This window comes from Cervus elaphus, chromosome 9 (genome assembly GCF_910594005.1).
Source record: "Cervus elaphus chromosome 9, mCerEla1.1, whole genome shotgun sequence".
Lineage (NCBI taxonomy): Eukaryota > Metazoa > Chordata > Mammalia > Artiodactyla > Cervidae > Cervus > Cervus elaphus.
The window spans coordinates 58,562,633-58,590,447 of record NC_057823.1 but is presented as its reverse complement, the minus strand read 5'-3'; the positions used below and the strand labels follow the sequence as shown (position 1 = coordinate 58,590,447).

Here is a 27,815-nt window from a genome sequence, read left to right as displayed (position 1 = left end):
TCTGCAGCTGTCCAGATATGATAACAACTGGCCACATGACTTTCCAGCACATGAAAAGTGGCTAGTGCAATTGAAGAACTTAATGGCCACATGTGTCTAGTGGCCTAGACACTTAGTACCTAGACAGCTCCATCTTGGTTGGTGACACAGATGAAATAATCTGAACTAGGCACTGGGACCAGGAGAAGGTTTCCAGCCTCTCCTTTAATAAATTGGAGGTTGTTAATAAATGGCTTCAAAACGTTTAAATTCTGGGCTTTTGAATGCCACCGACAGTCATAAATATCTGTGCACAATGGCAAGTCATAATTAGCACTTCAGTTACTGAAGACGAATACACTTTGCTTCCTGGCATCCTGACAAGACACCCAACCCAGCTATGTAGGTTGAAAAGGTTCAAGGCCAGGGAAGCCCACGTCAGCCATAGCGTGCTCGCTGCAGTCAGAGACCCTGAACTGCATCATGGGCTTTGTAGTTAGGGCTTTGTAGTTCAACATGTTCATGACGTCACTACCGGCGCCACTTTGAGAGGCGTATCGATTGGACTTCCGGTACCCTATTGTTCTCTGGGAAATGTAGTCAATATATGCCTGAAAGCCGTGGGCTTTAGGGATCTGAGAACTACAATTCCCAGAAGGCTACGATATACCCCGGAGGTAGGTAGTGCGCCAGAGATTACCTCTGCAGGCGTGCCGTGTGTGCTTAAGTCGTGGTAGGCCTGGCAGCCCCGAGAGGGAGGGGAAGGATTGTAACCACTCCTTTGGGGGGGATCACCGAGGTCACTGTCGTGGGTTTGCAGGAGTCTGCTGGGCGGCGCCATGGCGGTGAGTTTTGGCGGGAAGAAACTTCGCTTGGCCGGGGCTTGGAACCCGTCTGGCTGCTTTCTCCAGAATGGGGGCTCCATGTGGTAGCCACTGTCCTGAGGAGAAAAACCATTTTCTAAAGAAAAGGGGGGCCTTGCCTCTCACGTTTAAGGCTTGGCTGTTGTGAGGACTTGCCTTTTCGTGCTAGCTGATGAGCCAGGCCCTGGTGTCTTTAAGTTTACAGATTACTTCATGTCACGTGTGTTATTTGACCAAAGTTTCTAAAAGCTGATTTGTAGAAAGAGTATGTAACATTGATTCCTCCTTCCAACACAAGTTGTTGAGAGCCTCTTTGTAAAATAGACAAACTTTTCTGTATTCGTGGTGTTTACGGGTGTGCGTGCTACATTTAAAGTGTGCGGTAAAATATGTCAGATGCCGGTAAGTATCAGGAAGGAGGATCAAGAACAGTGTGGCCACTGAAAAGATTTCCGAGCAGAGCCAACCGTGTCAGTGAAAAACAAGGAGGGTTGTATGTTTCAAAGTTGGGGGGGGGGTCTTCCAGAGGAGATGGTGATGATGCTGATGGTGTTTGTGTGGTGGTGGTGGTGGAGGTTGACCGATGATTGGATGTAGTTCATGTAAAGCCTTGTAGGTCCTGACTGAATGAATGGGAACTTAGCGTTGCCAGGTGGAAGGGAGTTTGGGATCCATGTTCACACTGCTGTATTTAAAATGGATAACCAGCAAGGTCCTACTGTACGGCATAGGGAACTCTGCTCAGTGTTACGTGGCAGCCTGGATGGGAGTGGAATTTGAGAGAGAATGGATACATGTATATGTATGAGTCCCTTTGCTGTCCACCGGAAGCTGTCACAACATTGTTAATCGGCTGTATTCCAATAAAAGATGAAAAGCTTTTTTGAAAAGAGTGGAAAGAGAGGGAGTGGAGATGATGAGTATAGACCTCTTTTGAAGAATTTTATAAAGGAGACCAAAAAAATGGGGTAATAGATGAAGGCTAAAAGAGGTTTTCTTTTTTTTTTAAGGACAGGAGAAATTATATTGTGCTTGTATGCTTATGGAAATTGTCCTATAGAAAGGGAAAATGGATATAGAAGAGAGAAGTGATGTTCCTGTATAGAATAGAGGAAGTGAGATCAGATCTACTAAGAAGTCGAATTTTAATACATTTGGTCCCATTCTGGAGCTCATTCTCTTAATCATTGTTCTATTCACAGTTGTAAACTAATGGGGAAATTTCTTTTGCAGGCTCACTCCTATAATGAAATTTTCTAACTCTGATAGAAACCTTATAATAGTAAAGTGTATAAGATAATAAACATGGAGTAGCATGGATGTAAAATTAGTTTTTACTTTATAATTGAATGTGTGAAGAGTAAGCAATATAATTTTCTTCGTATCATAGAAGTATTTATTTTATAGAACTTTTGACAGTTTTAATCTCTTTTAGTTACATATCAGAAGACTTTTAGAGGGGACTGGGGGATGTGATGTAATAAAGATAATAGTCAACTTTAAAACTATTTTTAAACTTTTCATTTGGAAAATTTAAATAGTGAACAAAGTAGAGATAATAATAGTGTTGTGTATTTCCATGTACCCATCACTCAACTTCAGTAATTGACAGTTTAGGGCCAGTCTTGTTTCTGTTGTATCATCCCCAGAACCTCCATTTCCCTGCCTTAAGATTCATTTTAAGCAAATTTAAGGCACTGTATGATTTCATCCATACATGTTTTAGTAAGTTTTTAAAAATAGAATGAAAAATTCTCTTAAGGCATAACCACAATGCCTTTTTGACACACAACAAGAAGTACTTGATGTCCAGTTGTCTCCCTGTGATAATGGTTAGCATTATTGAGCATTTACCATGGGTCTGGTACTTTACTGGGCTTCCCAGTTTGCACTAGTGGTAAAGAACCCATCTGCCAATGCAGGTAGATGTAGAGAGACGTGGGTTTGATCCCTGGGTTCCGAAGATCCTTTGGAGGAGGGCAGGGCAACCCACTCCAGTATTCTTGCCTGGATAATCCCATGGACGGAGGAGCCTGGCAGGCTGTAGTCCATAGGGTCACACAGAGTCTGACACAACTGAAGCTACGTAGCGTGCACGCACACTGCTACTATACTAAGTCCTTCGTGTGTATTATATCTTTTAATGCTCATAATAATAGTAGAAGGTAGGTATAATTATTACCTATTAACCTCATTTTATAGATAGAGAAATGGAGGCTTAAAGAGGTTAAGGATCTTGTCTAGGTTCTATAGCCAATGGCGTTAGGATGTGGCCAGAGTAGTAAGAGAAAGCAGAAATAAAAGTGAGAAGATGAGAGTTTTTGTCAAGTCCCACCATTTGCTGGCATGATGATCTCTGAGCTTCAGATTCGTCATCTTTGAATTAGTAATCCCTGGTCTGCCCATTTCTTAGGGTGATTGTTGCCCACCTCTTGGGGTTGTTGTTAAAATCAAAGAAGTTAGGGTCAGTGTGCATAAAGGTTTTAGTAACTGCACAATGCTATACACATAAGACAGCGTTTACTGTCTAGTTCATTGGCTCTTCACTGGGGTGGTTTCGTCCTGCAGAGAAGTTGGTCTAGAGACTGAATCAGGGCAGTTGGGGGCATGCCACTGGCAGCTAGTGGGTAGAAGCTAGGGCTGCTCCTGAATATCTGGCAGTGCACTTGCCAGCCCCTGAAAACAGAGTTATTTGGCCCCAAATGTCAGTAGAGCGGAAGTTTAGGACTTTGCTCTCATTAAATAGCCAATTGTTGGCAATCCCCTGATGGTCCAATGGTTAGGACTCTGTGCTTTCTGTGCAGGGGCCAAGAGTTTGATCCCTGGTTAGGGAACTAAAATCCCACAGGCTGCGCAGCATGGCCACAAAAACCCCAGATAAAACCGAAAAACCTCCAGCTGTTTAGTTGAGTAACCAGTGAAGAAACGAAGACTCAGCTTGATCAAGTGACTTGCTCAACGTAATACAGCAAGTTGGTGCTGGGGCCAGTATCAGATTTCATTACAATTGACCTTGGAGGTTTTGAGAAACAAGGTTTTCTGAAAAGCAGAGACCTCAAAGAAGAGCTTTCCTGCATTTAGCATCCTCAGTACAGTGAAAAGAAACAGTTCTAAGCAATTTGTGAAGACTGTTGCTTTCATGTCCTTCTTTAAAGTGGGTGACATGGTCCTTTTTAGGCAAAAGATATTTGTCATATGACTTCTGTGTCTGTTAGCATTGTATGTGGTGCTGAGGTGAGTATAAAAGTTCTAAAAGATGCTGTCTGCCAGAAGTTCACAACCCAATGGGGTAAATGTCAAGAATTATTTGGTTGCATGCAGTGAAAGCCAACTCAAGTTGATTTAAGGAGAGAGGAATTTAGTAATGATATACTGGGATTTCATATGACCCATGACCCTAGCATAGGAAGTACAACTAGGCTTCATGAGGTCTTAGATACTTTTCCTTTGTGAGCCACTTCCTTTGTAAAAAAAAAAAAAAAAATTAGAAATTATATTTGACAATTGTGTTGGTTAAAGACACATATGAATATTACATATTAAAGAGTTTTCTTCTATCAAAAATTTATTTTGTCTCCTGATTTTAAAAGCTACTAAAATATTTTGATGAGCCCCTAGAAGTATTGTGGGCCCTATGCAGTGTGCCTGTTCCATCTAGAGGTTAAGTGGCTGTTAGCAGTTGTACAGGCTGTTTTAAGGGCTGGGCGGAAGCGATTTACTTTCTTTTGCTCAAAACTGCTTTGGCAGAACCCAGAAGCATAGTTCCTATCTGAATTCTCCTGGAACCATGGAAGCATATGCTTAACTGCCTCTGATGCACTACCCTAAATAAGACTGGGCTTCTGTTGCTGAAGAAGAACGGGAAGGAATGGATATCGCACAGGCAAACTGCTGTCTCGCCCTAGATTTTTTTCAAAAGGTAGTCCTTGTATGTTAGAATTGAAAATTGGTCAGCATGTATAGGAATAGAGAGACTTACAGGTTACTTGTTAAAAAGAGGATTTTGCAGTAAGGGGGCCAAAGGAGCTGAGGTCTAGATGAAGTCCTTTAGAAGTCCTTTAGAAAAGAGTGAGTCCACGGAGTCCCTTATTCTTTCTTGGAAAAGGAAATACGTTATGTAGCCACACTTAATTTTATGGAAATTCTTAGGAAAGAGTTCAGATTGTTTAGCATCTTGATTCAAATATGCAACCCAGTTCTTAGTCTCTGTAATTTTCTATGGCCACAGTATGCAAAAGCTGGCAATGTGTTGCTCACCTCTCCTTTTATTTTATTGTATTTTATTTATTTGGTTGTGCCGGATCTTTGTTTTGGCGTGCAGGATCTAGTTCCCTGACCAGGGATCGAGCCCTGGCTGCCTACATCGGGAGTGCAGAATCTTAACCACTGGACCACCAGACAAGTTCCTCACTTCTCTCTCTCTTTTTTTCCTCACTCAAGTTTTTAAATCTTTAAATTTCAACAGGTACTTGAGAGCCTGCTATAAGCTCATTACTTCATGGCAAATAGAGGGGGAAAAGGTAGAAGTGACAGATTTCCTCTTCTTGGGCTCTAAAGTCACTGCAGATAGTGACTGTAGCCATGAAATCAGAAGACGTTTGCTTCTCGGCAGGAAAGCTATAACAAACCTAGACGGTGTGTTGAAAAGCAGAGACATACTCTGCCGACAAAGGTCCGTACAGTCAAGGCTGTGGTTTTCGCAGTGGTCATGTACGATTGTAGAAGTGAAGTGTTAGTCACTCAGTCGTGTCCGACTCTTTACAACCCCATGGACTGTAGCCCACCAGACTCTTCTGTCCTTGGAATTCTCCAGGCAAACATACTGGAGTGGATCGCCATTCCCTTCTCCAGGGGATCTTTCCAACCAGGGATTGAACCCCGGAGTCCTGCACTGCAGGCAGATTCTTTACCATCTGAGCCACTTGGGAAGCCCCACAGTTGTGAGAGCTGGACTGTGAAGAAGGCGGAGCGCCAAAGAATTGATGCCTTCGAACCATGGTGCTGGAGAAGACTCCTGAGAGCCCCTGGGACAGCGGGGAGATCAAACCAGTCAATCCTAAAGGAAGTCAGTCCTGAATATTCATCGGAAGGACTGATGCTGAAGCTGAAACTCCAGTATTTTGGTCATCTGATACAAACAACTGACTCATTGGAAAAGTCCCTGATGCTGGGAAAGATTGAGGGCAGAACAAGAGGGCGTCAGAAGATGAGATGGCTGGATGGGCATGAACTTGGGCAAACTTCGGGAGATGGTGAAGGACAGGGAGACCTGGTGTGCTGTAGTCCATGGGGTTGTAAAGAGTCAGACCTGCCGGGTGATTGAACAAACAAAATATAAGCTTAGATGTTGAGGATATAATGAGAAATGAGACACAGTCCCCACTGTGAATAAACTTACAGTCATGAGGAAGATAGATACTGATTCTGTGTGATTAGTGCTATCATAGAGGTAATACTGATAGGTAGGGACATATTAAGAATAGCACTTGATCAGCTCTTGGGGAATCAAAGGAGGTGATTAGCTGAGAACTGAAGGATGAGATAGCCAGGCAAAAAAGATGGATGGGCCATGAGGGTGGAGAGAATAGCTTGAACAAAGGCCCAGAGGGGACAGAGGAAGTGTGATACACTTGGAAAAGTCCAGGATAGGCCTGGAGTGATGGCGAGAGGGAAGAAGGGGCCTGGCAAGGATGAGATAAGCAGGGCCTTAAGTGCCAGGGTTAAGAGCGTGGACTTTATTCAGAGAGCAGTAGAGAACCTCTGAAAGGGAATTGCATTGATCATATTTGTATTTTGATATAATTTCCATGCACTGCAGTTATGATCTGGTCAGGATTTATAGAAATAAAAAATTTACTTATTTTTATTTTCTTTTGGTTATTAGAGAAACTTATGTCCATGATGTTTCAAGTGTGGAATTCTTTTCTTATTTCCTTTTTGCCTTTGTGGCAAGGTCCTTTTAATCTATCACTGTACCTCCTCCTAGTAATTTGACATTTCATCTTTTCTGTTGCTTGTCCTCTCCTGTCTTAAACTTACCTAAAAAATAAAAAGGAATAATAAACCATCCTTTGATTTAAAATATAGAAAACTGAGGGAATTCCCTGATGGTCCAGTGGTTAGGACTCTGCTTTCAGTGCCGAGGGCTGGGCTTTCATCCCCGGTCAGGGAACTAAGATCCTACAGGCAATGAAGCACAGCCAAATGAAGAAAAAAAAAATATATATATATATATATATAAAGTTGAAAATAGTAAAACAGAGTTGATAAATTTATGGTAGATTTGTACTGAATCTTACCTAATTTTAATACTCTTATTTTTGTTATACAGTACAGAAGGTATATTTAAGATAGTTATTGAAGAAATAGTAGTACTATTTAATTGCACAGAAGTACTGTTTGCATCATTACTTCAAATTTATGTGACCATTTAAAAAAATAGCTGTCTAAAAATAGCGGCATATCTGTGATTCGATTAGAAAGCATGTTTTGAATTGTTGGATGGAAGTACAGCGGGAGACATGACATGACTTGGCAAGGTTACCTGCCTAGTAGGTTGTAGAAGTAGATGTAGAACCCCAGGTATTTTCTCCTTTAAAAATGATGCAGAATCTGGAAACGTTAGCATATAAGAAGGGGATGAAAATCTAATTTTGGTTCAGGTAATTTTGTATAAGAAAATAAAGTTCTAGACACTAATATTAAGTTTTCAAAACGGAATTAGGTTTGTGTGTGGTGTCCAGCTTTCGTACTTGCCAGTTGCATGAGTGCTGTGTTCTTCAGCCCACATGCTTTTAGCAGCTCATTCTTTTTCACAGAGTCACAAACAGAGGGGAGTTACAGCCCTTCTTTTTCAGAGTTGGAGTGATCATGTGTATTTTTTCTGTTTATTTTCATCCAAGGGTGGCATAAGGAATGATGGGAATGTTGCCAGGTAGATCCAATATGCTGAAGGCATGCTTGCCATTTTCTTTCTTTCTTTCTATTTTTTAATATTTACTGATGAATTATGACAGGTATGACTCAGAAACAACCAAATGGAAGAGAGGTGGAGGGCACGGTGTGGGTGGGGACAGAGAATTCAGAGACCTTCCATGTCCTCTTCAGGCGGCCACTCTCCCAATACCTCGACACATTCACCATCTAGGAAGATCATCGAGTCTCCCCACCGAAGAGTTTTTATAGATCTTAATCTTCAGCACCCCCTTCCACTTCCCCTTCCTAGAGATCAGTAGCCTGAATTTCTAACCCTCTAACCCCTTGATCTTTCTGCTGATCAGCCCCATCCTAAGGCTATCTTAGGGTCTCAGTCACCCCATTAGCACAAACTCAGGTTGTGCTAGGAATAGCAAAAGATATGCTCATCATTCAGGAAATTCTGAGGGTTTTAGGAGCTCTGGCCAAGAACGCAGGACAGAGACCAAATGTATTTCTTATTATGCCACACTTTTTATCCTCTGTCTAGTAATCATTTTTGGTTTAAAGGCTATATTTTCTCATATCAGTATAGTTATATCAGCTTTCAGTTAATTAGTATTAATTAACCAGTTTTTAGTTAGTACTTGCGTAGCATATTTTCTTTTAGTTAATAATATTGTTGTATAATTTTTGTTTCATTTTAATTTCGTATTAATAGCCTGCTAACCATTTTCGGGAGAAGTTCTTCATCAACTTTCTCGGGGAAAAAAAAAACCAAACACATAGATTACTAATCCTCCTGCAGCCTCTATCCATTTGGCCTCAGCGTCCTCCTTTGGTGGCAATAATTGCAGCTGGGCAAGCAGGCACTGTTCTATCCTATGCTTTTTTTAAGTATTCACCTGCTTTAACTAAATAGGAATATTTGAAACCAGTGTCTTATTTATTGTAGTATCTAATTAAAAATATTTCAAAGCTTTTTTATGTAGTTAAGTAAGTCTTTAATCATCCCTTTGAGTTTGAAGTGGATCACCCTATTAAGTCATGATAACCCTAATTTTTAATCTTAACTCATTTAAATTTCAAGATAACCATGGAAAGATTATCAGTAAATGGCTCAGTTCTGTGTGAACCCAGATCTTTTTTTGCTTTTTTTAAAACAAGTCTACTGAAATACAGAGTGGATTATTCTGTATCTGTTCCGTCTAATAGGAAAGAAAAGGAACAGCCAAAGTGGACTTTTTGAAGAAGATTGAGAAAGAAGTCCAACAAAAATGGGATGCAAAGAAGGTGTTTGAGGTCAATGCATCTAATTTAGAGAAACAGACCAGGTGAGTAATCATTTGTGATGTTCCCCATGTTATACTTTCAGAACCATTGGCTCAGAAACTGCTGTATGGAAGGAATAAAGCAGATTGTGTTTATAATGTGTGAAACAGGCTGAAGGGGGTGACTTACATTTTCTCTATTTCAAATTAGCATCCTCTTTCCTGTGGAATTCTTAAAAAGATTTTTTCCTATGTAAAGGTTTTTAAAAAACTATTATTTCTCATAGTTAGACAAAGGAGAGTGTTTTTAAGTTTTATCTTTGCTGACTGATAAAAGGATGTTGTTCTGTTACAGAGATTCATATTATAGTGATAATTATCTCCAAAGGCACAGAATATAAATTTTGAAGGGTTTCTGTAGTTTAAAGATCTTCTTTTATAAATGTGTATTGCCTTGATGTTAAGAATTGATATTGGGGAAAAAACAAAAAGTAACTTCAGCTGCACAGTATGTGCATCAATTATGAGTCGCAATTTCAAATATGTTGGAATGTAGAAAAACGTGCTTCTTAGAATTGAGGATATACATCGACAATAGCAATAATAGTAGTTATTATTGAACAGGTGTTGTTCAATATGCCAAGGCAGTAGGAAATATGCTTTTTTTTTAAACTGTGTATTCTCGTTTAATCTTCTTAATAATGCTTTGAGTTTGCCAATATTTTAATTCTTGTTTTATTGATGAATATAGTAAGACAGAGAGGTTAAGTAACCGGCTTAAGGTTGCATAGCTGAATTGACAGGGCTTGGACTTCTTATCAGGACTTTGTAATTCCAAAGTCTATCTTTGCTGTTAAGCTGCACTCTAATGGAATTTTTTTTTTTTTTAAGAGAGGAGAAGGATTTGCTCTAAGACAAAGTTTCTGATGTTATACTTTATTTTTTCCAATAAAAAAAAGTTTATTAATTTATTTGGCTGTGTTGGGTCTTAGTTGCAGCACTCGAGATCCTTCGATCTTTGTTGCTACTTACGAACTCTTAATTGAGGCTTGTGGGATCTGGTTCCCTGACTGCAAATGGAACCTGGGTCCCCTGCATTAGGAGTATAGAGTCTCTCTGGTGTTATACTTTAAACTAGAATTTGAAGCTTCTATTTGGTTCTAGGATTTTGGTCAACTCTAAGGTAATTTAAAATAATCTAACATGAATTTGAAAGCTCTTTTGCTCAGTAAAAGAAAATGAACTGAAGAAATTTAGAAATATAACATTGAGTGAAAAAGCGAATTGAGGAATCTTTGTGAAGTAGACCATATTTAAAATAAAGCTCACAAGCGAGTGAAACTGAATGATGTTTAAGGGCATAGACATATGTGCAACCTATTAAAAAACAAAGGAATGTCAAAAGTAAATTTCAAGATAATGGTCATTTCTGGTGGGAGGATGGGGAGAAGCACACAGGTAACTTCAGTGAGTTCATAAGTTGGATGGTGTGCTTACATGTGTTCATTGTGTTTCATAACTTACATATGTCTGTTTGATATACTTGATTCATTAAAAAAAGGAATAAAGCATAATCAAGCGGCTTTTAAAAGGTGCTTTTTAAAGTGAATTTGCCACATATGTATTTTGAGGATGTTTTATTTTACCTTAGGGACTTCAAATTGCTTTATATATATTTAGTGAAAGCATATCTCATTTAATCAGTAAAACATTATGGTTTTCTATTAATTTTTTTTTTGTATATCTTTTTTACTCAGTGTTTTAGCTTAAGTTAAACCCTCCAGTATTTGCTACAAGGACATTTATTTCTTTAATAGCCACCTATAAATATCTTATTTTTTTCTAAATCAAAAATATGTTTCAATTTTAGAGACCTTTTAATTTCTGGATTTATAAATTTAATTTTCAGTATATTTTAAATAACTAAAATTTAAGCAAGTTACTTGTAGTAAAGTGTTCCCTTGACCCCACCCTTAATTGTTAAAGGAATTTAACATTTTCTTTTTTGTGCTTTGTTTCTTACCTGATGGTTTTACAGCAAGGACAAGTACTTTGTAACCTTCCCGTATCCATATATGAATGGGCGCCTTCACTTGGGACACACATTCTCTTTATCTAAATGTGAGGTAAAGCTTCCTTTTTGTTTAATATAATGGAATGGAGGGTCTTTAATGAATACTATTTTGAAGAAAATGACATCTATAGAATTTATTTCCTGTTAAGGGAATTTAGAGTTCCTTAATTTTAAGCATGGTTTTTATATTTAAATAATTTAAGTTTTCTATTTTCACATGCTGTATGTGTGTGTACACAGGGTTCTAGGTATGTGTATATGTTCAAAACTAATTCTTAGGTTGGTGAAGACATAGGAAAAAAGTATAACTCGAATGACTATAACATCTAACTGGTGCTCTAAAGGAAGATGTGAAGAGGAAAACAAAGCTAATTCTGAAAAGTCAGAATTTTGTATTCGTCTAGCATTTAAATTTGTAGTTTAAAATTAATTTTCTCTCTATAGTTTGCAGTAGGGTACCAGAGACTGAAAGGGAAGACTTGTCTGTTTCCCTTTGGTTTGCACTGTACTGGAATGCCTATTAAGGTAAGATTGCTTGGGGATTGCTTTGTACTCTTTTTAGCTTAGAGCAAATAGTAATATCCAATTCAAGAATTTGAAATAGGGTTTTCAAATATGTGCTTCTGTACTATGTTAAAGTATTTTTTGAAATGAATTGAATTTATTATAGTAAAAATTAATTTTTAGAAAACATTTGAAGTAGTGCTTAAAGGGCAAACATTAACGTCCAAGTGATTTCTAACTAATTTTGATATCTTTTGGTTACCTTATATATTCACATTTCTGTTTTAGAATTAGATAATGACTACTAACAAGTACAGTGGACACTGTTTTGTGCATTCATGGCATATATAGGCTGTTGGCATAAAATAATGAACAGTTCTGTTGTATTTCGGTCATTTTTGTAAGTGTCTTAAATTTGTCATAAATTTATATTAAAAACAATTTTTATATAAAATGGGCAAGAAAACTACATTTGAAAGGATTCCCTAAATCCTTGGGAGTTGGGAAATTTAACTTACTTCTTTTTATGCTCCCGTCTTTTATTTTGAAAAATGTCCGACCTATAGGAAAGGTAAAAGGACAGTACAGTGAACAGCCAGATACCCTTCACTTACAGTTACCAAGTATTAACATTTGTACAGTTGCTCTAGTTCTGTCTCTCAACATACAATACATGCACACTTTTTTCTTTCTTTGTCTGTGAACTCATTGAAAGTAAGTTGGCAGACATCATGACATGTCACCCCTAAACACTCCAGCTTTTATCTGTTGAGAACAAAGCCATTCTTCTACATTGTCACTATCCCATTATCCTCTCCAAGAAATTAATCATTGATGTAATACTATCATTATCTAATCTATAGTAAATCTCCCTAGCTGTCCCAAAATGTCTTTTCTGGCAGGTTTTTACTTTTTATTCTTCCCACTTTTATTCTTCCCACTGTCTGACATCAAAAGCCATATAAGGCAACTTGTATCATTTTAGTGATACTAATAATGTCCATGTTTCCTCATTCTAAAGTTAACTTTTCTCTTTTCTAATTAAAATGTTATTTATGGAATGATACCTTAAGACCCTTGGAATATCTGATTACCCAATAACTCAGTGGTTTTAGCATCCTTTCATGATCCTTGTCTTTCAGTTGTTGAATTTGTGGTTGTAAAATGATGACTTTCTAGTTGTCTTGTTTTTTCCCCTGTTTATTAGCTGAAATTCTTCTTTTTAGAAGCATCCCCTCCCTTTTTGAAAATCCACAATTCTATATTTGTATTTTTTTTTAACTTTAACACTGTATACTTGGTGTCATCTTTGTTTGTGACAGGGTTCATGTTAGAATTCTGTAGCTCACTAGCTTTATAACCTTGGATAAATCACTTCATCTTTCAGTGTCTGTTTTCTAACGTGTTATCTCTCATCCCACCTACCTAGCAGCCTTGTGATGATAACTAATAGAGTATATGTGACAGTAATCTTTAAATTGAGAAATGTAGTTATTAGAGTTGTTTTCAATATGATAATACTATATCTTTATCTTTGTACTTCTGACACCCAACATATAGTATATTGCATTGAGTAGTCTGGGTATTGAATAAGTCATTGCCAAGTAAATGAAGTAAAGTAGTTAATTTTTAGGTACATGATTTGTATCACATGAGTTTTCTGTAATGATCTACACATCTATAGATGTATTGCTAAAAAGTTCAGAGTCAGTATTAGTTGGCCATAGAAACAACAAAAAGACACAAATTGTTTCTACCTTGGAATTTTTAACTTTACTGCCTCTAATGTTGTGTTTTTTGTAGGCATGTGCTGATAAATTAAAAAGAGAAGTAGAGCTTTATGGTTGCCCTCCTGATTTTCCAGATGAGGAAGAGGAAGAGGAAGAAATCAGTGTTAAAACAGAAGATATAATAATTAAGGATAAAGCTAAAGGAAAAAAGGTTTGGTGACTTGATACTTATTTTGGTTGAAGTTTTATTTATATTTGTCCAATTTATATATACATTCCCAGAGTAACAATATAGTATCTGACACATAAAATGTACTCATTAATTTTTAAAAAGTAATGAAGCAAAAATATCTTTCTTACCTTTTGATTGCCTTTTCCCCCTTTTTATTTTATTTTGAAATAATTTTAGACTTACAGAAGAATTGCAAGGTTGCATAGGTTTCCTTTACATCTTATATAACCATAGTACAGTCCTCAAATCTAAGAAACCAACATTTGAACAGTACCGTTTGAGAAACTACCAACTTCATTTGGTTTCGCCAGTTTTTCCTTAACATTCTTACTTGTTTCTAAGATCCTATCCAGAACCCCATCTTGCATTTGCTTGTCATGTCTCTTCTGTCTTGTCTTCCTGATCTTAGCACTTCTGAAAAGGACTGGTCAGATAACGTATAAAGTGTCCCTTGTTTTAGGCTTGTCTAATGCTTTCTCATGAGTAGATTGAGAGGTGATGTGTCTTCAGTGAATCCAATCAAGGAGTATAAGATATTGCTATGTATTATTACTGGTGATGTTAATCTTGATCATTTGGTTTAGGTGGTATCTGTCAGGTTTCCTACTGTGAAGATTTCATTTTTCCCTTTGAAATTCATGTATGTTTTGGGAGAGATACTTTGAGACTATGGGAATAACATCTTGTTTTTTTAAAAAATATATATTTCCTCACTAATTTTAGCATTCGTCAGTGGATCTTGCCTGCAGTGGTTATTGCTGTTTTGTTCTAATGTTGATTTTCTGTTTCCCTCATCTTTCTACACTTATTATGTGGAGTTCTTCTGAAAGGAAAAGTTTTCCTTTCTTCTTCATTTACTTATTTCTTTTTTGTATCAGTGTGGATTCATGTGTATTTATTTATTCTTTGAGTTATAATCTAATACTATTGGTTTTTGTTGTTGTTGCTGAGTTATTGTTATTGCTCAGATTGTTCTAGCATTGGTCATTAAGGGAATCTTTAGGTTGGCTCTTGTGTCCACTTGACACGCCCCCATCTTTTCTTTTATTCCCTTTTTTTCTTTTTCTGAGCACTTTTGTACTTTCAGGTGCCACAAGATGCTGCAAGCTCATTTTCTATTCTCCCTATTTTAGCCCTGGAGTCAGCCACTTTTCCAAGGAGTCCTTTTTCCTTTTATTGAAAAATGGTATTTAGAAACTAAATTCTGAGTGCTAGGTATGCTCATTGTTTCTAGGTCTTCTCAGTAGAAAGAGCAAGGAAATATGTGTATGTCTACTAGCCCCTGTGTATGTATGTGTCTGTATTTACTTCTTTGTACTTTTTTAAAATGAGATTTTTTCTTTTTTTTTTCGTAATGTAAACACTTTAGTTATTTTTGGCCACACCGACCAGGGATCTTAGTTCCCTGACCGAGGATCAAACCCCCACGCACAGCAATGAAAGAACCAAGTCTTAACTACTGGATTGACTGGGAATTTCTGTGTTTTTTCTTTATTTAAAATATTTTTTTTCTTTTCCGTTATGGTTTTTTTTTTACAGCATATTGAATAGTTCCTTGTGCTATATAGTAGGACCTTGTTGTTTATTCATCTGTGTATAATAATTTAAATCTGCTAATCCAAAACTCCTAAACAACTTCCCTCTCTCACTCCCCTTGTCTTTGGCAATCACAAATCTGTTCTCTATATCTTTGAGTCTATTTCTGTTTCAAAGATAAGTTCATTTGTGTCATATTTTAGATTATCCACCTGTAAGTGGTATCATATGGCATTTGTCTCTCTCTCTCTGTCTCTCTTTTTTCTAAGTGCATACTGATACCTCTGGCTCTATTTTAGCACCACAGGGCTCATTCTAGTATTTTTCCTTTGCTTATTTGTGACTTCTTTCTCCAACAGTAGGAAACCTAGCTCTCATTATTTACAGTATATCTGTTATTTGTTCAGTTGTCTACCAGTAGTTACAGAATGCTAATCTGTACTTCTAAGAGAAGCAGTTTTACCAACTAAAACACATTGGTTGTGTATAGTTCACTTTGTCTTTAGAATCTAGTCAACACACTATTTTCCAGTTACTTCTAAAGTTCTTTCTTTCCTACCCCTTTAGTGTGGTTATGTCATGCATTTGTAATACAGGTAGATAACTTTGTCACAGTCTGCCTTCTATCTTGGGTTCCTCCTACATCCTGGTCAATTTTTTTTTTTAATTTACGTGCAGTAAAATTCACTCTTTGGAGTATATCATTGCCTCGGTGTGACAAATGCACAGAGTCTTGTTTCTGCCGCCACGGTACGTAGAGATCGGTTTCCTCAGCCCCGAGATCCCTCTTCCTACCTTTCATATAGTTTCATGGTCCAACACCTGTGCCCACCTCCAGTTCCTGGCCTGTGGTTACTTTTTTGATATTGGTAAATATTGGAAAAGGAGGAAACTCTTTTAGTAGTTTATTCATAACTAAAAAAGATGCATGTGGTATTTGAAAAAAGGAAATAGAGAAGGTTTGGTGCTAAGAACTTAACTTTGTGATGATAATTTTTTTATGGTTCCATCCATTTACTTATCTTTGTGTCAGAATCCAGGTATCAGACTGTATGGTTTGGCATATAGAATACTACATCCAGGTTGTGCAGTATTCCTATATGTCAGTAATATTGTTTTAGAGTTTAAAAAACTACCAAATAGGATCATTCATTTAAAATTATTGTGATTCTGGCGTTTGTTAACTGGTTGTTAGTTGTTCTTTGATGGAGTTTGGTTTTGCTGGTTGTTTTCAGAGTAAAGCTGCTGCTAAAGCTGGATCTTCTAAATACCAGTGGGACATTATGAAATCCCTGGGTCTTTCTGATGATGAGATAGTCAAATTTTCTGAAGCAGAACATTGGCTTGAATATTTCCCACCACTGGCTGTCCAGGATCTGAAGAGAATGGGTTTGAAGGTATGCCGGCCTCCTCTGTAGTTTAAGGCAATGTGAAGAACACAGTTGTATTTGTGTGACTGTAGGAGATTTGGACTACCTCTTAATGTAGAATATATAGTCCATCAGTATTCCACAAATGACTTGGTACTATTATTTTCTGATTAGAACCACATGGGCCTTGAGGTAAGCAATGAAGTACTTTAATGTTTGTTGTTTTGGAATATATATATAGATATACTAGCAATTAGTAAAAAGGAATACTGTTCAAGTGAAGAAACCTACAACATTATAAATCAACTGTACTTCAATAAAATTAAAAAAAAGAGATATGAAGAAACCCAAGTGTAGCTTGAATATTTAGGGACATATAAAGATATTGTTTAAGTGTTCCTTAATGTATTATAATTCCTATATGTTTAATATGTAAATATATATGTTTAAAGGCTTACATATTAAGCATAAATTAATAATTGTGATATATATTTAATAGATAGAACTTGAAATTTTTTGGTTTGCTTTTGATATTTGATATAATTCTACATTGAAAAGTAAGGAGTAGGCAAGTAAATAATTGATTCATGGGAATTCCTATTTATAGAGACTATATAAATTTCTAAAAAGTCACCATTTCCTTTCTTCTCCTGTAGGTAGATTGGCGCCGGTCCTTCATCACCACTGATGTTAATCCTTACTATGATTCATTTGTCAGGTGGCAGTTTCTAACATTAAGAGAAAGGAGCAGAATTAAGTTTGGGAAGCGGTGAGTTTGTTATCCTTCAGTTTAATAAAGCAAAAATCATAATTCCTGTGTTGTAATTCTGTGTGCCCCAGAGCCTACTTTTTTCCATTTTCTTTTCTTTTTTATAATTCCTCTTTTGTTCTCTAATTTCCTTTGGTTTCCTTTTTGTCTGGCCAGTGTCTTGATTTCTTTGAGCTGCTTAGTGTTTGTGACAAATAGAACCAGAGAGAATAGGGAGTCTCATTAAAGATTCTCTTTTATGGTCTCAGGAAAGATTCTCTTAAGTATTCTAGCCAAGTAGAAAAATAATTTTATTTGTGTTTTAGTTTATCCTTTTGCTCTATAAATTGTTCTGTAAAGTTCTCCCTTGATCATATGGACTCATTAAAAGGTATTTGCATTTCAAAAGCTTATTTATATTCTACAGTCTTCTGTTTCATACCACAAAGCCAAGATCAGTGAGTATTTTTCAGTGGTATTACCTTTGATGAAGGCAAAAAGCTTTCACTGAGTAACTGTGTTGGCAACAAAATTCCCCATAAAAGCATAAAAATGATGTAGACATTTACTCAGAAGTTTTACTTGGAATAAATATTGTGAGATGTTAGGCGCAACACTGACAAATCCGTTAGGATGAAGCTTGTACATTGTAATGTTTGTCATTTATTTATTGTTTTAGGTATACCATTTATTCTCCAAAAGATGGACAGCCTTGTATGGATCATGACAGACAAACTGGGGAGGTAATTATTTGTGACATAGAATAGCTGCTGTAATAATTCTTAATGTGGGCATAGATTTTAAGAAATAAATCAGAAACCTAAAAATAGCTTTATTCCAGTATTGAGTATCCAGTCATGATACTCTGGTGGCTGTTAAGAGGAAGGCAGATTGTCATCATAGGTACCTGTATCTTCTCTAGAACCTTGGCAGTAGGTTTAGCTGCATCAGCTTGTGCTGGAAAAGCACATTCTTGGATTTTTTTTTTTTTTGGTCACTCAGCTTGGCTTGCAGGATTCCCAGATCAGGGATTGAACCTGGGCCCTTGGCAGTGAAAGTGTGGTGTCCTAACTACTACACTGCCAGAGAAGTCCTAGAGAGTAGATTCCTGAACCTCACCCCCAAATTGCTGAATCAGAAGCTCTGAGGGTGGAGCCCAGGAATCTGTCTTTTAATGTGTTCTCTGTGTGATTCATACGCGTGCTCATGTTTGAGAAGCACCACTTGGAGAGTGCACTGTTCTAAAAAGAGACCATGAGGAAAGGTAATGAGATATGTGGTTCACTCATGTACACAGATTCCATTTATACTTGCTTCGGTCACATGCCTACTTATTTTCAAAGTACTTCAAGTCATGTATGACATTAGTTCATTCTGCATTCCTGGAGGACACATTAGTGACATTATTCCCTGTAATACTTGAATGAAGCAAGGGTAAGTCACTGGTGTAAAGCCTTGGCACAGTAAATCAACAACAATGAACTTTGTAGTCCCTATGAGTGTGTCATTCTTTATTACCACCTTTGAACACATTTATAGCCTAGTGACTACCTTTCAAAATCAGCCTTCAATTATGTAACTTACCTGATAGAAGTGAGAGTTGATCAAAATTTTGAAAGATTTGAGAGCCTTCAGAAGTCCAGTTTACTATGTTAAGCTTTTTTAAAAATTTTTATTTATTTATTTATTTATTTTTTATGTTAAGCTTTAATGTAGTCAATGATAGCAACATCTTAAGTTTCAATAGTACATCGTACTTTTTCAAAACATTTTGTCATTATCATTATGTGTCATTCTCTTATGTGTTCCTCAGGATAGTCCTGTGTGAGGCACAGCACAGTTATTATTTTTTTTAATTTTTAAGTAATTAATTTATTTTATTTTTTATGAAGAAATGAAGGTTCAGAGTGATTGTGACTCCTTGTGGAAAGCCACAAGTGAGGGCCCAGGCTAGGTTTTGAATACACATCATTTGATCCCTGGTCCATCGTTTGTCTGTGATGACTGCTCTGTAGGATTGATGTTGATTGTATCTTCTGAGTCCCATTTTGGCAAACACTGTTTTGGCTGATTAATCCAAGTCATTCTCCCCTTGTTCTTCCTCTTAGCAAATCTTATTCAGTAGTCTGGACCTCCTTGACCAGGTCTGTCTGGTGTGGGGTAGGATGGTGGTCTCTCAAGTCATTTCTTACACATTAGGCTTCCATGTGGTCAACACACCACTGACAGTCTTTTCATTGGAAGGAAGAATTATTCTAGCAGTGCAAGAATCCATCTTAGAAATTTGAATCAGATCTCTTGCAGAGATTAGTAGTTTTATTCCAACTCTTTTCTCTTTCAAATTTTTATTTTGTTTAGGGTGTTGGACCTCAGGAATATACTTTAATCAAGTTGAAAGTGCTTGAGCCATACCCATCCAAATTAAGGTAGGTTTGTCAAAGAATTGTGGCTTCACCTTTTTGAAGTATCAGATAGTCGTGATAGAATCCACAACATATTTTGCATAAATGTGTGTTTTTTTCTTCTTAGTGGCTTGAAAGGGAAAAATATCTTCTTGGTAGCTGCTACTCTCAGGCCTGAGACAATGTTTGGACAAACAAACTGTTGGGTTCGCCCCGATATGAAGTACATTGGATTTGAGACAATGAATGGTGATATATTCATCTGCACCCAAAGAGCTGCAAGGAATATGTCATACCAGGGCTTTACCAAGGACAATGGAGTGGTACCTGTTGTTAAAGAGTTAATGGGAGAGGTAAGTTGGGTAGTGGAATTTATTTTAGGGCATACACTTAGAGGAAAATGTCAGAAATGAAATTTGAGAAAAGAACGTTTAAAAAAACATTTTAGCTAAGGTATACGTACAGTCAAGTGCGTAAGTCCTAAGTGTATATTTTGGTATATATTCAAATGTTATGCACCACTCAAATCAGGGGATGTCCAGTTGGAGCACTCCGGAAGGCACTCTCATGTCCATTTCACATCCCTGCTTCTGCAGAGGTAACCACTACCGTGACCTAAATCACCAAAGATGAGTCGCTCTTCATGAACTTTACATAGTGAAATTGTATACTCTGTACTCTTTTATGTCTAGCTTCTTTGGCTCAATGTGATGCCTGTGAGATTCACCCATGTTGTATATGTAGGAGTAGTTTGTTCTTTTTGTCTGCTTTTTAATTGCTGCGATATATTCATTGTGTGACCATATCAGTAAAACAGCATTTTTATTTATGTATTTATTAGAAAAAAATTTTTTTGACCATACCATGTGGCCTGTGGGATCTTAGTTCCCCGAATAGGGATTAAGCCCCAGGCCCCTGGCAGTGGAAGCATGGAGTCCTAACCACTGGATTGCCAGGGAATTCCCTAAAATAGCATTTTTGAATCTTACGTTTCTGCTTAGTAATTATCTGATTGAAAAATTCAGTTCTCCCCAAGAGATTTAGTATATAGCTGCAGTAGACATTGTATTACTCCTTTTGAAAAATGGGTGGTTTTTGCTGTGCACGGGCTTTCTTTTTTTTTTTTTTCAATTATTTTTATTAGTTGGAGGCTAATTACTTCACAACATTGCAGTGGGTTTTGTCATACATTGACATGAATCAGCCATGGAGTTACATGTGTTCCCCATCCCGACCCCCCCTCCCACCTCCCCCCGTGCACGGGCTTTCTCTAGCTGCAGTGAGCAGGGGCTGCTCTCTAGTTGCGGTGCTCGGACCTCGCACTGTGGTGGCTTCTCTTGTTGCAGAGCATAGGCTGTAGACACATGGGCTTCAGGAGATGCGGCACATGGGCTTAGCTGCTCCGTGGCATGTGGGATCTTCCCTGATAAGGGATGGAACCCGTGTCTGCTGTATTGGCAGGTGAATTCTTAACACTGGACTACCAGGGAAGTCCTGATACTATTTTAATATGATTACCCGCGTTCCTGGTGTGCAGTAGCAGCTGCTTTGTTTTTCTGAAAAGGAAGTCTTGATCTTAACTAAATCCCCGATGGCTCAGCTGGTAAAGAATCTGCCTGCCATGCAGGAGACACAGGAGACTTGGGCTGGATCCTTGGGTCGGGAAGATTCCCTGGAGGAAGAGATGGCAACCCACTCCAGTATTCTTGCCTGGAGAATCCCATGCACAGAGGAGCCTGGTGGGCCACAGCCCGTGGGGTCGCACAGAGTCGGACATAACCGAGCATGAGCACCTGTAGTATCCTTAGAGCTTATTTTACTTTTACTTGTTTACTGGGGTGTTTTATTCCCTTTGGTTAAGTGCTGATCTTTGGTATCTTAATAGATAATCTTTTAAAAGAAAAAGATGAGTAGAATACCATCTCAGTTCTCCTTTTGAATTAGACATTTCTTATGTTGTAAATTTATTTTCTGACTAGATTACTAAATATTCATAAGACTCAAAATTTAAAAGACAAAAAGAAGGGATTCCCTGGTAGCCCAGTGGTTAGGATTCTGTGGTTTCACTGCCGAGGGCACATGTTCCATCCCTGGTTGGGGAGCTGAGATTCTGTAGGCTGTGCAGCCAAAAAAAAAAAAAGAAAAGACACACAAAATACTCCAAATCAGTCAGTTCTGTCTTCCAGAAGCAGTCAGTGGAACCAGTGTCTTGTGAATCCTTCCAGAAGTATTTCATGTCTATGTGAGCAAATACATACATATATATTCTTTAGCCGTCTTTTTAAACACACAAACAGCAGTGTATTTCATCACATTCTTCTGTGTTTTACTTTCTTTTTCACTTAGCTATTTCTTGGTAATCATTTTATCAGTAGATAAACATCTTATTCTCATTCTTTCTTTTTTTTTTGACTGTGCCGTGTGGCTTTTAGGATCTTAGTTCCCTCACCAGGGGTTGAACCTGGGCCCTTAGCAGTGAAAGTAGAGTCCTAACCACTGGACTGCCAACGAATTCCCTTTGTTCTTATTTTCTACTGTTACACAGTATTCCATTGTTTGGCTGTGCCACAAATTATTTACTGACTGTATAATGGATATTTGAATTGCTTCTTCTGTTATAAGCAGTCCTGCCACATCTCATTAGTTCCTGATGTTAGAGTTTTGTCTGAGAGGTTTTGGGGAACAGTATTAAAGACACAGTTTTTGTTTTTTTCTTGCTCTTAAATGCAATGTCTATCCTTGTTAATTTGAGCAGATTCTGGTATGAGGGAAATGGGTGGTATAATTTTAAAAATAGTTTTAAACTGTTAATGATATTTAGCCTTTATCAGTATGGCTCCAAATTCTATAAGCAACTTATGTATATGGGCAAAGGAAACTATATGGAATTGAAAAGTGTGTTTCTGTAGCTAAACAAACAGCTGCAAGCTGCTTGTTCATATATAAGAATATGGGTCCTATATTGTTGGATCTTCTTTTTTTTTAAATTTTAAAGAGAAACTAGATACATCTTCTTAACTGTCTTTCTAATTATTGTTTAAAATAGAACCACAGAGACATAATATTCTATCTTGTTGATGTCTTGTATTTTATTAACTGATTTTTTTTTTTTTTAAACCATTTAAAGTCTTAGTTGTTTCCAGGTTTTGCTAATGTAGTTAACACAGCACTGGACAGATTCTCAAAGAATCTTTTGAGGTAAATTCCTGGAATTGGATTGCTGGGTCCAAGCTGTGTGAACATTTTTGTCTCTTGCTGTGGATTCCTGTATTGTTTTCCTAAAGGATTGCAAGGTTAAAAGCAATATATTAGTGTACTTATTTCTTCACAACATTACAAGATTTGGGCTTTATAATTATTTTCAGTTGTTTCTAGTCTAGGAGGTAAAAAAGAATGAGTATTGTTGATTACTAGCCTCTCATGCCTTAAAATATAAACATAGTTTTAAATTTTAATGATTAGAATAAGTTACTTCCTCTTTTTACTGATCTTTTTCTTACATAGGATATTCTTGGTGTATCACTTTCTGCACCTCTAACATCTTACAAGGTGATCTATGTTCTCCCAATGCTCACCATCAAGGAGGATAAAGGTAAAGAGTTTATTTTTTTCTAGAAATTCTTTCGTGTACACCTTCTGGTTGTTATTAGTTAATTCCCCATTTTTCTTTTGTAAGGCACTGGTGTGGTCACAAGTGTTCCTTCTGACTCTCCTGATGATTTTGCTGCCCTCAGAGACTTGAAGAAAAAGCAAGTGAGTTTCTGTGCTTCATGTTCACATTTCCTCTTTATCATCTCATTGGTTAGGTACCACTGAACTGTTGGATTAGGCTGAAAAACTATGCAGATATCTTTTTAATGCTATCTTTAACCTGTTTCTTGATATTTATATGTTTTCCTTTGATTTGAATTTTAAATATAATATTTCATAGAACCTTTTTTTTTTTGGCTGTCCTGCACGGCATGCAGGATCTTAGTTCCCCAAGCTAGGAATTGAACCTGCACCCTCTGCTGTGGAGGCATGATGTCTTAACCACTAGACCACCAGGGAAGTCCCTGTAGAAGCTTTTTTTTTTTTTTTTAGAATCTTTTTTTAAGACTTACTTTTTTAGGGCAATTTTAGGTTCATAATAAAAATAGTGAGGAAGGCACAGAGATTCCCAGATAACACCCCCTGCTTCAACACCTGCATAGCCTCCCCCGTTATTAGTGTCACTCACCGGAGTGGTACGTTTTTATCAAAGATGAACCTGCATTGACGTCATAATTCCCCAAAGTCCATAGTTTACCTTAGGGTTCACTCTTGGTGTTGTACATTCTGTGGGTTCACGCAAACATTTAATGACATGTATCCATCATTATGATATACAGAGTATTTTCGCTGCCTTAAAAATCCTCTGTGCTCTTCTTGTTCATCTCTCTTCCCTCCCACTCCTGGCAACCACTGATCTTTTTAATTGTCACCATAGTTTTACCTTTCTAGAAAGTCATGTAATAGTTGGATTCATACTTTATGTAGCTTTCTTAGATTTTCTTTCAGTTAGTAATAAACATTTTGGTTTCTCATGTCTTTTCATAGCATGACAGCTTGTTTCTTTTTAGCACTGAATCATATTCTGTTGTCTGGATGTATATTTATTCATTCACCTGCTGAAGAACAACTTGATTGCTAACAGGAGAAAGTTTGTAAAAACAAGTTTCTGATACTCGCGTTTTCATTGCAACTGGAATGTGAACTTCATTTTAAGTGATATGTGTGTGTCTGTGTGAAATTTTGCTTTGGACTGTATAGTTTCATCATTTAAGCAATTCAGTCTAACTTAAACTGTTTAGTTTTTAAAAGTCATACATCCCTTCTTGAGATTTTTTTCTCTATAAAATTAAAAAATTGTTCTTTATGGAGAGAAGAAGAAAAATACTTTAAAAAAGTTTAGAGGGTACTTCTCTTAATAATAATATCAGAAAAATATTGATCATAAGTGTTAACTTCCTTTTTGTTTTTGTAGGCTTTACGAGTGAAGTACGGAATTAGAGATGACATGGTCTTGCCATTTGAACCTGTGAGTACATGGATGATTCAGAATATTAATGTCCATATTTTCATTAGAGGAAGAAAAGAGCTAGCACTTGTAACAGAATTAAATAATTGATTCAGTTTAGTTCAGTTCATTCGGTCAGTCGTGTCCTATTCTTTGTGACCCCATGGACAGCAGCAGGCCAGGCCTCCCTGTCCATCACCAACTCGTAGAGAATGAAAATAAGATAGAGTTTAACAGTTTATCTGCTTTAACTTGATATCTGCTGTGATGGATAAGAACAAACAAAAAACTTTTAACAGTAGGCATTTTCTTAGCACCTGCCACCTGCAGTTCGAGAACAGAGTTTGCCTTTTCATATCACCAATTCTATAGTAACTTATTTTTTAGTGTGGCAAATTTCCAGGCTTCTAAAGATAAAATTTTGCCATGTTACTCATGAATGTTTATGTTTTCATGTTAGTGTCTTTAGAAATGTATATTACTAGTGAATAATTTTCATGGAGACTCTGGAAGACTTAATATAAATCAGAAATAAGACCATCCATAAATTTAGTTGTTTACATCATTTCACTGGCTTCCCAGGTGGGGCTAGTGGTAAAGAATCTGACTGCCAGTGCAGGATACATAAGAGACTGGGGTTCAATCCCTGGGTCTGGAAGATCCCCTGGAGTAGGAAATGGCAACCCACTCCAGTATTCTTGCCTGGAGAATCCCATGGAGAGAGAAGCCTGGCCAGCTACAGTCCATAGGGTTGCAGAGAGTTGGACATGACTAAAATGATTTAGCACACATGCATGCATCATTTTGCCAGTTTTGAACATTATTCAGTAAATTATATGCTCAGTGAGGGCTTGAGAGCTGTGGAAGCTATATGTGTAGCGAGGAAAGGACAGTGTGGGGGTTGGTGCAGAGAATTTGGGTGGTTCCTATGGACAGTAGGAAGATAGATTCACATCTGGATGTTTTCCCTAATGTGTGGAGCTGACCTAATGATATATAAAATCTCATATGACTTCATTGGACAGTGGAGGCAAAGGACTGTGCCCATAAGGCTGTTTTTATGTTCATTCAGTGTGAATAGTTTCACATTTCTCTTTTCTGCAGGTGCCAATCATTGAAATCCCAGATTTTGGAAAGCTTTCTGCTGTAACTATATGTGATGAATTGAAAATTCAGAGCCAGAACGACCGAGAAAAACTTGCAGAAGCAAAGGAGAAATTGTATCTAAGAGGTTTTTATGATGGTGTAAGTAATATTTTTGTTATCATTTTTGATTTACATACTCCATGATCTTTGATTTTCTTCTTATTGATTTAGAAAAAAATATAGAAAGATTTAATACAAATTCATCTGTGTCCTGATTTGAGAGGGATTACTATAAGATATGAACAAAGCTAGTGGAGGTGATGGAATTCCACTTGACCTATTTCAAATCCTAAAAGATGATCTTGTGAAAGCGCTGTACTCAATATGCCAGCAAATTTGGAAAACTCAGCAGTGGCCACAGGACTGGAAAAGGTCAGTTTTCATTCAAATCCCAAAGAAAGGCAATGCCAAAGAATGCTCAAACTATTGCACCATTGTACTCATCTCACACACTAGCAAAGTAATGCTCAAAATTCTCCAAGCGAGGCTTCAACAGTGTGTGAACCAAGAATTTCCACATGTTCAAGCTGGATTTAGAAAAGCCAGAGGAACCAGAGATCAAATTGCCAACATTCGTTGGATCATTGAAAAAGCAAGAAAGCCCCAGAAAAACATCTATTTCTGCTTTATTGGCTATGCCAAAGCCTTTGACTGTGTGGATCACCACAAACTGTGGAAGATTCTTCCAGAGATGGGAATACCAGACCACCTGACCTGCCTCCTGAGAAATCTGTATGCAGGTCAAGAAGCACCAGTTAGAACTAGACATGGAACAATGGACTGGTTCCAGATTGGGAAAGGAGTACGTCAAGGCGGCATACTGTCACCCTGCTTATTTAACTTATATGCAGAGAGCATCATGTAAAATGCCGGTCTGGATGAAACATAAGCTAGAATCAAGATTGTTGGGAGAAATATCAATAACCTTGGATATGAAGATGACACCACCCTTATGGCAGAAAGCGAAGAAGAACTAAAGAGCCTCTTGATGAAAGTGAAAGAGGAGAGTCAAAAAGTTGGCTTAAAACTCAACATTCAGAAAACTGAAATCATGGCATCAGATCTCATCACTTCCCCCATCTATTTCCATGGCAAATAGATGGGGGAACAATGGAAACAGTGACAGACTTTGTTTTCTTGGGCTCCAGAATCACTGCAGATGGTGACTGCAGCCATGAAATTAAAAGACGCTTGCTTCTTGGAAGAAAAGTTATGACCAACCTAGACAGCATATTAAAAAGCAGAGACATTACTTTGCCAACAAAGGTCCATCTAGTCAAAGCTATAGTTTTTCTGGTAGTCACGTATGGATGTGAGAGTTGGACCATAAAGCTGAGCGTCGAAGAATTGATGTTTTTAAAGTGTGGTGTTGGAGAAGATCTTGAGAATCCCTTGGACTGCAAGGAGATCCAACCTCTCCATCCTAAAGGAAATCAGTCCTGAATATTCACTGGAAGGACTGATGCTGAAGCTGAACTCCAGTACTTTGGCCACCTGATGCGAAGAACTGACTCATTTGAAAAGACCCTGATACTGGGAAAGATTGAAGGCAGGAGGAGAAGGGGATGACAGAGGATGAGATGGTTGGATGGCATCACTGACTTGATGGACATGAGTTTGAGCAAGCTTCAGGAGTTGGTGATAGACAGGGAGGCCTGGTGTGCTACAGTCCATGGGGTCGCAAAGCGTCAGACATGGCTGAGCGACTGAACTGAACTGATTATAAGATTATGTTCTTCTCTTTCCAAATTTCTTTTTTTAAATCTATTTTTGTCCAGTAGTATTACAGAAGTCCCATTTTTCTGCCCCTGATCTGTGGGTGAATTTATAAAGAAGATGTTTAAAGTTAGTTCGTCTTATTATGCAATACATGCCAAAGGTTTGTGGACAATACCTGGTCCCTTTGCTCTCTCTCTTTTTTTTCCTTTGTTGTCTTAATGAGATGAAATTTTAAATAAGCAGTTTCATTCAGTTCATTAATTTACTTGTTAATACAACTACTACATG

The 27,815-nt window shown here is 37.4% G+C and overlaps 1 protein-coding gene across 1 annotated transcript in view; it reads left to right on the top strand.

Annotated features, from left to right (window-relative positions):
• The first annotated feature begins 667 nt into the window (after positions 1-667).
• Positions 668-27,815, top strand: part of LARS1 (leucyl-tRNA synthetase 1) — a 62,464-nt gene continuing 35,316 nt past the window's right edge. Inside the window, exons 1-14 of the mRNA XM_043913139.1 lie at positions 668-824; positions 8,973-9,091; positions 11,067-11,154; positions 11,547-11,627; positions 13,410-13,547; positions 16,340-16,501; positions 17,131-17,243; positions 17,902-17,965; positions 19,581-19,648; positions 19,752-19,977; positions 23,129-23,216; positions 23,301-23,377; positions 24,630-24,683; positions 25,767-25,907. Of these exons, the coding sequence (XP_043769074.1) occupies positions 819-824; positions 8,973-9,091; positions 11,067-11,154; positions 11,547-11,627; positions 13,410-13,547; positions 16,340-16,501; positions 17,131-17,243; positions 17,902-17,965; positions 19,581-19,648; positions 19,752-19,977; positions 23,129-23,216; positions 23,301-23,377; positions 24,630-24,683; positions 25,767-25,907 (1,425 nt within the window). The 5' untranslated portion in view covers positions 668-818. The remainder of the gene's footprint in view (positions 825-8,972; positions 9,092-11,066; positions 11,155-11,546; positions 11,628-13,409; positions 13,548-16,339; positions 16,502-17,130; positions 17,244-17,901; positions 17,966-19,580; positions 19,649-19,751; positions 19,978-23,128; positions 23,217-23,300; positions 23,378-24,629; positions 24,684-25,766; positions 25,908-27,815) is intronic.